Source organism: Prionailurus viverrinus, chromosome E2 (assembly GCF_022837055.1).
Source record: "Prionailurus viverrinus isolate Anna chromosome E2, UM_Priviv_1.0, whole genome shotgun sequence".
Taxonomy (NCBI): domain Eukaryota; kingdom Metazoa; phylum Chordata; class Mammalia; order Carnivora; family Felidae; genus Prionailurus; species Prionailurus viverrinus.
This window is the reverse complement of record NC_062575.1, coordinates 29,182,398-29,195,084: the sequence shown is the minus strand read 5'-3', so window position 1 is coordinate 29,195,084 and position 12,687 is coordinate 29,182,398. Positions and strand designations below refer to the sequence as shown.

The 12,687-nt window shown below is 44.1% G+C and overlaps 1 protein-coding gene across 2 annotated transcripts in view; it reads right to left on the bottom strand.

Annotated features, from left to right (window-relative positions):
* Positions 1-11,084, bottom strand: part of AMFR (autocrine motility factor receptor) — a 44,207-nt gene extending 33,123 nt beyond the window's left edge. The window contains exons 1-2 of one of the 2 annotated variants that reach the window (XM_047834624.1): positions 10,708-11,084; positions 1,582-1,674 (exon numbers count right to left, since the gene is read on the bottom strand). In XM_047834624.1, coding sequence (XP_047690580.1) covers positions 1,582-1,674; positions 10,708-10,962 — 348 coding nt within the window. In that variant the 5' untranslated portion in view covers positions 10,963-11,084. Of the gene's footprint in view, positions 1-1,581; positions 1,675-10,430; positions 10,540-10,707 lie in introns of those variants that run through there. The other variant, XM_047834625.1, reaches the window with a different exon arrangement.
* Between the last annotated feature and the right edge of the window lie 1,603 nt (positions 11,085-12,687).

Genomic DNA, 12,687 nt, shown 5'->3' with positions numbered 1-12,687 from the left:
GATGTGATGTCTACCGAAAAACTGAAAGTAGAGTAACAAATGTGTTCATTACCTCTAGGAATTGTAAAAGTCTCTGTAATGCTCCAAGGTTATGTTTTCTGTAAATTTTGAACTGATATTTAACATTATAGAAAAACGAAAACCATAGATCAGGTCCACTGGTGGACCACCAGCATTCAGACGGCTTGCCTGGGCCTGACCAATTTCTGGCCTGCAAGTCAAAAGTTTTTCTTGAAAAGGAAGAAGCATCAGGGCGCCTGGGTGACTCAGTCAGTTAAGTATCCAACTTGGGCTCAGGTCCCATGGTTCGTGAATTCGAGTCCCACATCAGGCTCTCTGCTGTGAGCACAGAGCCTGCTTCAGATCCTCTGCCCACCTCTCTCTCTCTGCCCCTCCCTTGCTAGTGCTCACTCTCTCTCTCTCTAAACATTTAAGAAAGAAAGAAAGAAAGAAAGAAAGAAAGAAAGAAAGAAAGAAAGAAAGAAAAGGGAGAGAGAGAGAGGGAGGGAGGGAGGGAGGGAGGGAGGGAGGGAGGGAGGGAGGGAGGGAAAAAAGAAAGAGGCATCAAAAGGAGCTTTTTGTATCCCACCAAAGAAATGATAATCTATTGATGCCATTTGGGAGACCTCTGGAGTTGATATTTTGGAGAAAGTGCTCAATACTCACTAATGAAAACTCTCTGGGAGAACAAACAGTCCTGCTCATAACAGCATCCAAGGGCTCAACCACACAGTTACCTCATTTCAGCTCTGAACTAGGACCTCAGCTGACTTGATAATAGAGGACTTGGGTTGAAAGGGTAAAGAGTGAGACCAATGTAGGTTCATGCAGCAGCTTCCTGTGTCTTATCACCGGAGGAAGATAAAGTAAAACATAGTTCTGTTTGTATGGTGTTGTGTTAAGGCCAGTTCTAAATTCTTATTTTAAAACACACCATTCTACATTCTACACTAAAATCCTTGGGGGACTGCCAATCTGTCCAGTACGCTTGTGGCACATTCTTTATCCGAAGCACGTCCTGTTCCTATACGTGCATATTCTGGGAGTATACGGTCACATAAGAAAATGTCCTTGCTCTTGTGAAGTACACAGTGAAGCATCTGGGGATACAGGGGGATGATGTCCACAACTGACGTTCAAATGGATCAGAAAAAAAACATTTAATATAAATAAAAGGTGAATGTTAAAGCAAATGGGACAGAACATTGGCAACTGTGAATCTGGATTCAGGTGTATAGAAGTGCTTCAGAGTATTCAAGCAACCTTTCTGTAAGTTTAAAATTATACCAAACACTGGGGCACCTGGGTGGCTCAGACGGTTGAGCATCCAACTTTGGCTCAGGTCATGATCTCACAGTTTATGAGTTTGAGCCCCGCATCAGGCTCTGTGCTGACAGTTCAGAACCTGGAGCCTGCTTCGGATTCTGTGTCTCCCTCTCTCTCTGCCCCTCCCCTGCTTGCACTCTGTCTCGCTCTCAAAAATAAATAAACATTTTTAAAAAATTAAAATTATACCAAACACAAAGTTAAAAAAAAAAAAAAATCTGGTCACTAGAATCCATCCTTGCCATTTGGACTTACCTGTCTCTCACTCACTCGAAGAGGGCCAAACACAATACACTGGATTAGTTTAGCCACCAACATCAAAACACAGCAAGCAGTATTTACTAGAACCTGTACACAAACCAAAGAAAGAAAGTTTATTTCCTCCTGCTAAAAAATAAAAACAGCTCTAAAGATTTTGTATTCGGAATTCAGCAATCATTTCCAATGACTGAGCCTCTCCAGTTCCCTACCAACACAAGTAATATTTGAAGGGGCACACTTGTATGGGTGGTGGGAATAGAGATAAGGAATGGGGAGGAGAGGCACCAGCTTAGCAGCCAATTCACAGAGCCCCTGTCCCAATACACCATCCAGCAGGCCACCTTGCCCTTCAGTCTTTACTGAACTGTGTGTGGTAAACTTTGTACTGAATGTATAAAACTATATGCACCTTGTAAGCCACACGTATCTCCTAGGTACATCACTTCCCACATTAAGATTTTGAAGAAAACTTTGCTAGAAATGGAAGTTATCATAAACTAAAATCCAGCATCTACATATCTTGCTCTGCCCTGCAGAAAGGAATAGCAGGTGAGGAGGAGAGGGTTGATAGTCACCTAAGAATCACAAGACCATAAAAAATAGAGAACTCATATATATATGTACATATGTATGTATATATGTATTTTAATGTACTACAATGGGATAATCTGCCAACCAAAAGATAAATGTTCCCCATGCTTGGCGTTGGCCTTCAAGTAAAGGTTCTGGGGGCATCAGAGGGTAATGGAATCGAGAAACCAGGAAGAAGGAAGAAGGAAACTAGCAAGGGGGTCTGAGAACTGGAAGGCAACCAAGAGACACCAATGCAAAACCAAGGCCTTCTTCAACAGGAGGTGAGAAATCTTCTCTTTTCTTAGGTAATTAAGAGAATGGATATCCCTACACCTAAACAAGAAATCTAATGCTCACAAAACGAAAGAGTTGGCTGCCCTTGACCAAGAGGCTAGGGGGGCACATCTCACCACTGATGCTCAAATGATTTTTAAAACTCTGCATGACCCCAAAAGTCAAAGGGACCTTGATAAAGACAGTAAACATGACTTTTATTGAGAAATGAAATTAATGGAACAGATGGAAATGAATGGAAATTAACCCCAACTCCATGTAAAGACTGCTTCAAGCTTTGATTCATTAAGCTTATAGGAAGGTGGCCATATTCTTCTTCCTGGGTCATTCTTCCCTCTTCTTTTAAAAGAAGCAAATGATACTATGGAACTTAAAAAAAAAAAAAAAGATGACAGAAGAAGTAATATAAAAAAAACAAGCTCCTTAAGAGCTCTTCAGGTTCCCCTTAGTATGTCATACCATCTACCCCTCTGGGAGAACATACGTAATGGCAGTCCTGATTCATTACAAAAAGGTTAAATTATGTTTAGTCCTATTCTGCCTGTCTAATGGGGCAAGGAAATGTGTGATATATTTTTAAAGAACTGAAAAAAAAAATAGTTTGGTTGAAAAAAGAAACTATTCTGGTAATTAAATCCTTCAAATAACCAGGAAAAATAATTAGTTATCCAAAACATCCTATATCCCTAACTTGTGACTCCAGTGGAACAGCCCTATTCCAAACGGTCCAACAAATAGCTTAGGATACTAATTTGCAAGGAGATGAAATAGATGTCAAAAAGATCACTATCATTGTACTCTAAACCCGTCAATGGGAAGCTTGGTCGTGTTAATTTTAAAAAACTTCATAAGACAAAGCAACCATAACCCTTCAAGCCACATCTCCTAGCTGAGCAGAATTTTTTTGTTTGTTTTTAAAGTAAACTCTGCCCCCATTGCGGGGCTAGAACTCATGACCCTGGGATCAAGAGTCACATGCTCATTGACTGAGCCAGCCAGGCGCCCCTGAAAAGAATTTTTTAAATCAGCCAAACATCCATCCCCCAACCTAATTATAACACAATTTTTAAAAAGAATTCTTGCTGGTTTTGCAGGTGGGCATAGCAAATAAAGAAATGACTCCGCACATTTAGCACCTACTTGTTCAAGGCACGTGGGACGTTAAGAGAAGACGTTAAGAGAAATGAGGGAGCTCTGCACCCTGCATTAAAAGAGCTTTTTAGAATCTGCAGGACACAGAACTTGGTAAGCATCTAACACACCAAGCAGGCTGCAGGGAGAGCCATCGGTGCAGGAGAAGAAAGTAAATTGAGGGCCATGTAATCATTGCTCTATCCAAAAGCACACTCTAGCACATCTTGGGTTGCAAAACAAAAAATAAAGTATTATTTACTATTTCTGTTACATTTCTTCAGGTTCAAAAATACAGTTCAAAAAATTAGCATCATTTTTTTAAAAAAGTGAGTCTGTCATAATCCCATCACTCATAGATAATCATGTCTTACTTAAATTTCAATGAAAGATTTAAAAATTAGCCAGGGTAAAAAGGAAAAAAGGCTTGAGAAAATACACTGATATTAGAAAGGGAATTTATGTAAAAAGAAAGAGCTAATCTTTTGTGACCTTTATATGAAAGCCAGGCTACACAGAATTGGAAGCAACTAAAAATTATTTTAAGATGATGAACGAAGTATTTTTAAAAACACCTTAACAATTATTAGTAACTATTTATTCTTTGTCTATTTATAGAAAAATTACTTAATATATAATAAATTCTCAACTTTAAAACTGATTAAGCCTTGGGGCACCTAGGTGGCTCAGGTCATGATCTCACGGTTTGTGGGTTCGAGCCCTGTGTCGGGCTCTGTGCTGACAGCTCAGAGCCTGGAGCCTGCTTTGGATTCTGTGTCTCCCTCTCTGTCTGCCCCTCCCCTGCTTGCACTCTGTCTCTCTACCTCTCTCAAAAGTAAATAATAAACATTAAAAAAAATAACAATAAAAAAATAAAATTGACAAAGCCTTGAAAATGTGCAAATACAGAAAGCAACCTAATTGCGGCATTCTCCACTTAAAAGCAAATCCCACCCACTATACTTCAATTAAAAAACAAAATCACTTGCACACAAAAAAATTTTTTTACCATGCTTCTATTTGTGAGCATTTGCTAAACTGCACACTGTATAAAATCATTTGTTCCTGGGCCTCTGAATAGGAGACAAAGATAAAGAAATGGCAATTTCTTTCTATTGGGGATAAGTGGTATTTTCTAACTAAAATAAAGTCTGGCATTCTAAAAAATTAAATCAATACATTAAAGCAAATCCCAAATCAGATCCCATTAGGTCACCAGCAATATTCTTACAGAAACACTTTAGCCCAGATGTAAATCCACAGAACCAGGACAAACCTTCTCACCTCCAATAATCAAAACGAGGCTCACCTCTAGCAAGCCCAGTCTGACCCCCTTTATCCACACAGACCACAGTAAAAGTACTAGCTTCATTTTATTTGTTCTGTGCAGCTACCTAGTTTTTCCTTGCAGGCAGAATCCAAACTTGACTGTAAGGATAAAGGGTTCACTGGAGCACTGTTGACTGACAGCAGAAAAATGGAACACAATTAAATGTCCATCAGAGAGACAAGTTCAATAAACTGAAAGAGGCATTTGGTGGAATACAATGAAGCCAGGAAAACTGGCTCAACAGCTTTTTATTTAAGGGTACTGTACGGAACCTTCAAGATCACTTGCTTACTGAGAAAAAAGCAAGGTGTAGAAAAACTATTATATGCTTGCCTGTATGCAAAAGAGAAAGCATGTGCATACAGACACGCATACATAACTGTAGATGTGCAATGTGCCAAGGACTTAATCACCTGGGTGTTTCTCGGTCCTCTACTTAACACTAGCACTAATTACAAGAAAGTGGTAATGGCCACTTCTGGGAAAGGGAAGCAGAAGATTTACTTTTCACTGTACATCACTTGTGTACCTTTTGACTTTTGTACCATGATCATGTATTATTTTTTTAATTGATTTTTCTAAAGTTTAGAGTCTATTAAGCTTTCTGACCAGTTCTGAAATTCCACATTTATTTTTCTCATCACATGATGGGAGACTGAGCAAATGGGGTGGCCTCAATTATCTTGTTACATGGGTATTTCTACTATATTAAAATGCTTCAGAAATGTTTCTCGTATCTACAGCAATGTAAAAACTTTAAATAATATTCTTTAAGTCCTCACCAAACTTCTTTATTTTGTATCTAGTCTACACAAAATAAGTTTTGTGTGTTCCTGAGCAGTCTACGACAGAAAATGTCAAGGCAGTAGTGACCCGAGGAACACCTATTTAATCAGGCTTAACGTAATTCCTCTTAAGGCCCCATAAGAAAATTCCCCTCCCACAGTGATTCTGCTATGCTACTTGAGAACAACAGAAACGAAATTACAAGACAGTGTGCCCTGAGAGGAAAAGAGAAGCAAGCAATAACAAACAGATTAGCCATGTTTATCACTGTGTAATTCTGGAGGTATTTTTGATCCTATAAAATGCTGGCCACCAATGGGGTGTTATTTATAAGCTTGTGATAAAATGTAGTTAAGCTACCAGGAACGGTCTCCAGGCCAGGATCAATATGGTATTTCTTAGTCTCCTACTTAACACCAGTACTAACCACCACCCCCACACACCATTTGTCTGTCTCTTCTCTATAAGGACAAGTGGAATATGTTCTCTCTCTGAAGGCTCTCCGTGACCAGTATAAAACTCGACAAAAAGCAACGATGCATACTCCCCCTTTATTACACGGATGATCATGTTCTTCTTTTCACAATGTCGGGGAAATAAGTGAGTTTATTTATACTCATCATGCACGTAGCAAGCAATCAAATCATCTCTTTCTCCTCCTCACCCTGAGGATCTTTTCTATATTTCTAAATTGTTTTATCTAGGCTTATATCCTCTTGTTTAGAAGTGCAGTCTTTCTCTCTAGCTGCCCCAACATTTCTAAAGCTAACATTTTTCTCCAAACTTCTTTGGAATATTCAACTCATAAAGACTCAAACCTAATAAATTACTTTCAGTTCTGGAGTTTCATAATTATATGAAGATGAACTCTTTAAAGCAGGAGTCAGCAACTTTCTCTCTAATGGGCTATCAGACAATAAATATTTTAGGCTTGGTAGGCCACATGCTCTCTGTCACATACTCTTCCCCTCTAAAAAAAAAAAAAAAAAACAACTTAAAAAAATATAAAAACCATCAGGGGCACCTAGGTGGCTCTGTCGGTTAAGCAACTGGCTCTTGATTTCAGCTCAGCTCATGATCTCATGGTTCATGAGGTGGAGCCCTGCATCGGGCTCTGCAACTGCCTACACAAGGCCTGCCTGGGATTCTCTGTCTTCCTCTCTCTGTCCCTCCCATGTGCTCCCCCACTCTCTCTTCCTCTCTCTCAAAAACAAATAAAAACTAAAATAAATAAATAAATAAAACAAAAATATAAAAATCATCATTAGCTAATAGACTTGTAGAAAATGGGCCAGGCCAAATAGGCCACTGGAGTTTGCCCATCCCTGATCATAGCGGTCAGGACACTTTTCTCCATTTTCGTTTTTTGGGTGATTTTTTTCCCCCTAGAGACTTCTATTAAAATTATTTGATTTGCATACAACTAAGTCAGAACTTTAACACTTATTTTGTATTTCCATTTCTCCATTCTACCATGTCCTGCTCTTATAATTTTAGAAGCAGATCTGTAAAAAAGAAAAAAAAAAAAAAAAAAACAGGAAGGAGATACAATGAAAATAACAAGAATAAAGAAGGGGAAAAGCCAAAAACACCTGTACAATTCAAAACAATAACAGAATGGATCAATAAGGGAAGTGACATCTGAAAAGTGTAAAATAAGCCTAGAAATAAATAAATAGTGAAACCTAATCTCAAATGAAACTTTAGAACGAAAGTTCTAGAAAGACATGCGGAAACAAGTGATCCCATCATCCCTAGGATTTGCCAGGGTAAGAACCCTGGAGCCTCCCCTCAAAACAGTTATGCTCACCCCGGAGGGCCGCCTGGAGATACCCCCCTTGGGGGAGGCCATCTCCTGGCCTCTTCCCATTCTACATGACTTGGTCCTCACCACTGCTGCCACAGGTCGCTCCTGAGAAAATCACCTCATCATGCCAGCCCCTCCTCCCCTCCACCCCCACTTAAACCCTATGGCCCACAAAATAATGTCCATACTCCTTAACAGAGCTGTCAAGGTTTATATAATCTGACCTTGACCCCACATCCTATTCTCCCTAATCCATTTCTCAACCATTAGTGTGCCTAAAATCACCTGGAACATTAATCAAAATGAAGACTCCAAGGTTCTGCCCTTCCCCCTGAATCAATCCCAAGAGAGAATCTGAGAAACTGTATCTCACAAGTACCAGGTTGCCAGAGGCCCACAGGTCCACACTTTGAGAAATACATGTTTAAACTTTAGAGGGGTTGGTCACTTTGCCCACCTCCTGTGACTCCTGGGTGTCCCCTTTACTTTCCCAAACTCACTCTTAATCATAAGACCCAATGGAGTTTTAATTTAAGAGCCCAGTTTATGGGCTGCTCTGCATAGGCCGCGCACTACCTTTCATATGCTGTCTGAGCTTCACGGGCTCTTTTCTCTACTTGGAACACACACCGCTACTTGCTCAGATCCTTCTCACCTCCGGAGGCTGGGTTCAAACACCATCTTCCACGCATCCTTCCCCTAGGCATCACTTTCTCCTTCCCCCAGACTCTGCCATATCTTCTTTATATATCTACTATCACTCATCAAATTTTGCTTTATTTGTATATGGATTGCTTTGAGGGAAGGGGGAAAGGGTTCACAGCTATGCCTTCCAGAGTGCCCAAAAATGGTACCAGTGAAAGGTTTTGAGCTGAGTTTGTTAATCAAAAACTCCCAGGGGCACCTGGGTGGCTCAGTCGGTTAAGCGGCCGACTTCGGCTCAGGTCATGATCTCGCAGTCCGTGAGTTCGAGCCCCGCGTCGGGCTCTGTGCTGACAGCTCAGAGCCTGGAGCCTGTTTCGGATTCTGTGTCTCCCTCTCTCTGACCCTCCCCTGTTCATGCTCTGTCTCTCCCTGTCTCAAAAATAAATAAAAAACGTTAAAAAAAAATTTTTAAAAAATGCCCTGAGATGCTATCAGACCTATATTGATTTAAATGGTGCTCACCAAGAGAAGTTTTAGAGATTCCAATAAGCCAAACAGCAGCTAACAGGATTTGCAAACTGGCAGATCAGTTTTTGTTTTGTCTTGCTTGGTTTTTAAAAAATTGAATCTGAATGTCTTTGGGCAGGACCAAGGCCCCACCGTATATTCACTCAACAATGCTGTCAGGCCAAGGAAGCAGGCCTTTGAAGACTGTGAGTCCCGCTCAGCTACTATGCAATGGGTGAGGAGGAAAACTTATAGGGGGTCTGAGAAACCAAGGAAGACCAGCATCAAAGTGTGAAAACCACGAGGAAAGATGTTAGAAGAACAGTAGGAAGATCAACTGAAAAAGGGAAAAAAATCATCAGATTAGGAAGGAATGATAAATCTGCTTTAGGTAAGACCTCTAATGAAAAAGATGGGGGAAAATGGCTATGTTCGTAAAAGAAATAATTTCTGTGGGAAAATCAACAGGCTTTATGCAATGTTTAATGAAGAGGTGTTAACCTTGGAATTTGAACACAGGTTTTGTAAAAACAAAATCTCCTGGAGGGCAAAAAATCGTTAAACAATGCTAGTAGCCGCGATATTCTACAGTGGTTCCTTCTTATTTATGTCTTTTATATCAAAGACTGCATTGTAATCTTGACATTTGCCAGAAGTACTCTTGACATCGATGTAAGTTGTTTACCTGCTAACTCAAACGAAAAAATAGATCTGAGATAAGACGAGAGACGGGAGTTGAGTTCTTTCTCTTCTCCCTTCTTCTCTACTGTTTACACAGTACCCACCTCAGGTACACAGCAGTGAAAGAAGAAAACTTCACCCTTCACTGCCTTCTACTAATCTCTTCATCAGAAGGACCAAGAGACATAATCCACAGCCCCCCGAGTTCATAAATCCCACTGCTTCCTGATGAAGCACAGAGGGATTAATTATAACAAATGAGTTGTAGATCATTCTCTATCCTTGGAATATTAATCTTAGTCATTTACAGCCTACTCTTAACCCCAGATGGGAACTGCAGAAGACAAGCCCCAAGACACCACAGCAAACCCAAGTGACAGACTTAAATCCTGGAGCAACTTTTCTGATCACTGTGTGTATACATACATGGCATTCAAGGCCAAGGTGGAAGCGAAGTTCTTTAGTCAAAATACTGTTGATCTGCCCAGCCTGAAATTATCTGTGCTAACAAGCGAAACCAGCACTGAGGGCTCGTAGGTGCTGCTTATCTTGCATTGACAGACAAACTGAAAACCCTGTTGTAACATGGATCACTAAATGGACAGATCCGGAGTGAAAACGATGAGCCTGCTCTTGACTCCGAATGTTTTACTGCCCTCACACATCAAAGGAAACCGTCACGAATCACCAGGTAAAAGCAACAGGAAAGGAAGCACGGTTTGTATGTGTGTGTTTGACCCAAACAGGACAATCACTACCTAAATGGCCAAAACGAGAAAAGTTGTGGGAGCCGGCCTCCCTCCTGAAAGAAATGTCCCAGCACACCCAAATGCGTACAGCTGTCCCAAAGCCAACATCTGATTCGCCTCGGCCCCCTCCTCTTTACTGGAAACCCGCTAACAACACTCCGTGCCGACCGAGTCAGAAAAGCCTTTCAACTTCCCTCCACAATTCACTGGCCCACTGGGGTAACCGGCTGCTGGAGGGCTTCGAGTTTCCGTCCCGGGGTCCCTCAGTCACTCCCCCCGTCCCAGCACCTCGCCCCTTCCCCTCCTCCGGCTGGACCGCGCGCCCTCGCGCCCTCCGCACCTCCACGAGCCCCGTCCTCAAGCCTCTCTCGGGTTGCCCCCGCTCTCGGGCGGGCTGATCTCTCCGCGTCCCCCACCCCCACCCCGGGCCACCTCAGCACCTCGGCCTCCGGGAGGGCAGCAAGCTGGCGGGAGGGCCCCGCCCCCCAGGCCGCGCACCCCGGGCCCCAGGGAGGCGACCCCGGCCCAGCCACGCCCCCCCCCCGCACATAATGGGTGACATGGCGCCCCTCCCCCCGCCCGCTCCCCCCCGCGGCGGCCCGGGCAGCTTCGCTCACCCACACGAACAGGCTGTCCGACAGCAGGTAATGGGCCACGTCGCGGGCCCGGGGGCCGCTGGCGCTGGGCCGGGCGGGCGCGGCCGCCTCCGTCTGCACTGGGGCCGTTGGCGACTCGGGCTCCCCGGGCCCGGCCTCGGGCTGGCTGAGGGCGCGGTAGGCGCTGACGATGGTGCCGAGCAAGGCCAGGCCGCTGAGGCCCGTGTAGGTGCGGAGGCTGGGCCAAGGGAAGCGCTCCAGGAAGAGCAGCGGCATGGCGGCAGCGGCGGCCTCCAGGCCCCAGGCCTCCCCGCGCTGCGGCCGGGCTCCCGCGGCGGCCTCGCGAACGGTGCCCTCGGGCTCTGGCGTCGCCGCAGCCGCCGCCGCCGCCGCCGCCGCCGCCGCGCCGGGCCGGGCCGGGCCGCTCCTGGCCGCTCGCGCCGCTCCGCCCCGCGCCGCTCCCGCTGCTGCCCCTGCCGGCGCGGAAGAGCCTCGGCGGGCTAGGGGCGGGCCGCCGCCCCCAGCCGGGCGCGGGCGGGACGGGCGCGGGGGCGCGGCCTCCGTCCCCCGCCCCCAGCAGTCGCACCGTCGCCGAGCGGGTGAAGGCCCGGGCCACAGGCTCTGGGGCCCAGCACCCAGCATTCCTATCCGCCGACACCCTAGCCGGGCCGGGCCCGCGGACATACAGGGCGCCTGGCCGGCGGAGCAGGAGCGTCACGCGGGCCTGACGGCGCCGGCGGGCGGTCGAGCCCAGGCAGCGTCGCGAGTCCGCAGCGCGCGGGGACCCGGACACTCGCCCCTGGGTTTCCTTAACAGTTACCCGGTCCCGCTTAGGCGGGTTACCCCTGAGTACCCCACTGGGCCTAGCAGCTTCCCTTGTGGTCCAAAGAGGAGATGATGCTTAGGGAATAAGAGAGGCTAGACCCTAAAGGAAAGAATATTAATCAACAGACTGAAATGTATCGCCAGTTAGGTGATCTTAAGGTTTTATTGTTTACTAGTAGCCTCCAGCAGAATCTACAACGGACTTAATTCAGCAGGAAATAAAAATGTGTTCCCTCATACACCAGGAATATAAAATAGGAATATAAAATAATGCAGCTTCTTTGGAAAATTGTTAGTTCCTCAAAAAGTTAAACACGAGTAACCATTTGACCTAGCAATTCCACTCCTAAGTACATACCCAAGAGAAATGAAAAACATTAACTCCACAAAAAATTGTACACAAATGTTGGTAACAGAATCATTCACAACAGCCAAGGGTAGAAAGAACGCTAATGTTCCTCAAGCGGTGGGGGCATAAATAAGGTATAATCCATACAATGGACTATTATTCAGCCATGAAAATGAGTGAAGTAATGATACATGCTACAGCACGAGGAACCTTGAAAACATGCTAGTAAGTAAAAGCCTCACACAAAAGGCCACACATTGTGGGTCCATTTATATGAAATATGCAGAATGCGCAAATACATGTATAGAAACAGAAAACACACAAATGGTTGCTGGCTGGGAGGGGTGGGATAGGGTGTGGTGGGGAGGGGGAGGCCAGGGATGAGGGAATTGGGGGGTAAAAAAATATGGATTTTTAAAAATTGCAATGACTCCACCACTCTGAATATACTAAAATTCATTTCACTGTACACTTTAATAAAGCAGTGACCAAAAAAAAAGTGCTATACCAAAAAAATGTTTAGCTCGAGGGTCTTACTCCTCATCATATCCCCAGGGTCTAGAATTGGGCCTGCTCCAGAGTAGGTGCTCAGTATATATTTGTTAAATCTTACAAACTTTCAAAAGAAAAGGACTAAACCATGTTCAAGGTCTCTTTTTAAGGTTATTAATTAAAATACAAGGTTCTCTCAAGGTTACCATCCACTTTGGAATTGTTAGAAACATCCTATTAAAGGGCCTGTGATGGAACACAATTTGGCTTTTGGGAGGATGGGGAAATTACTTACACCACACACACTCTTCTATGTGAAGTCTATATGAATTTTA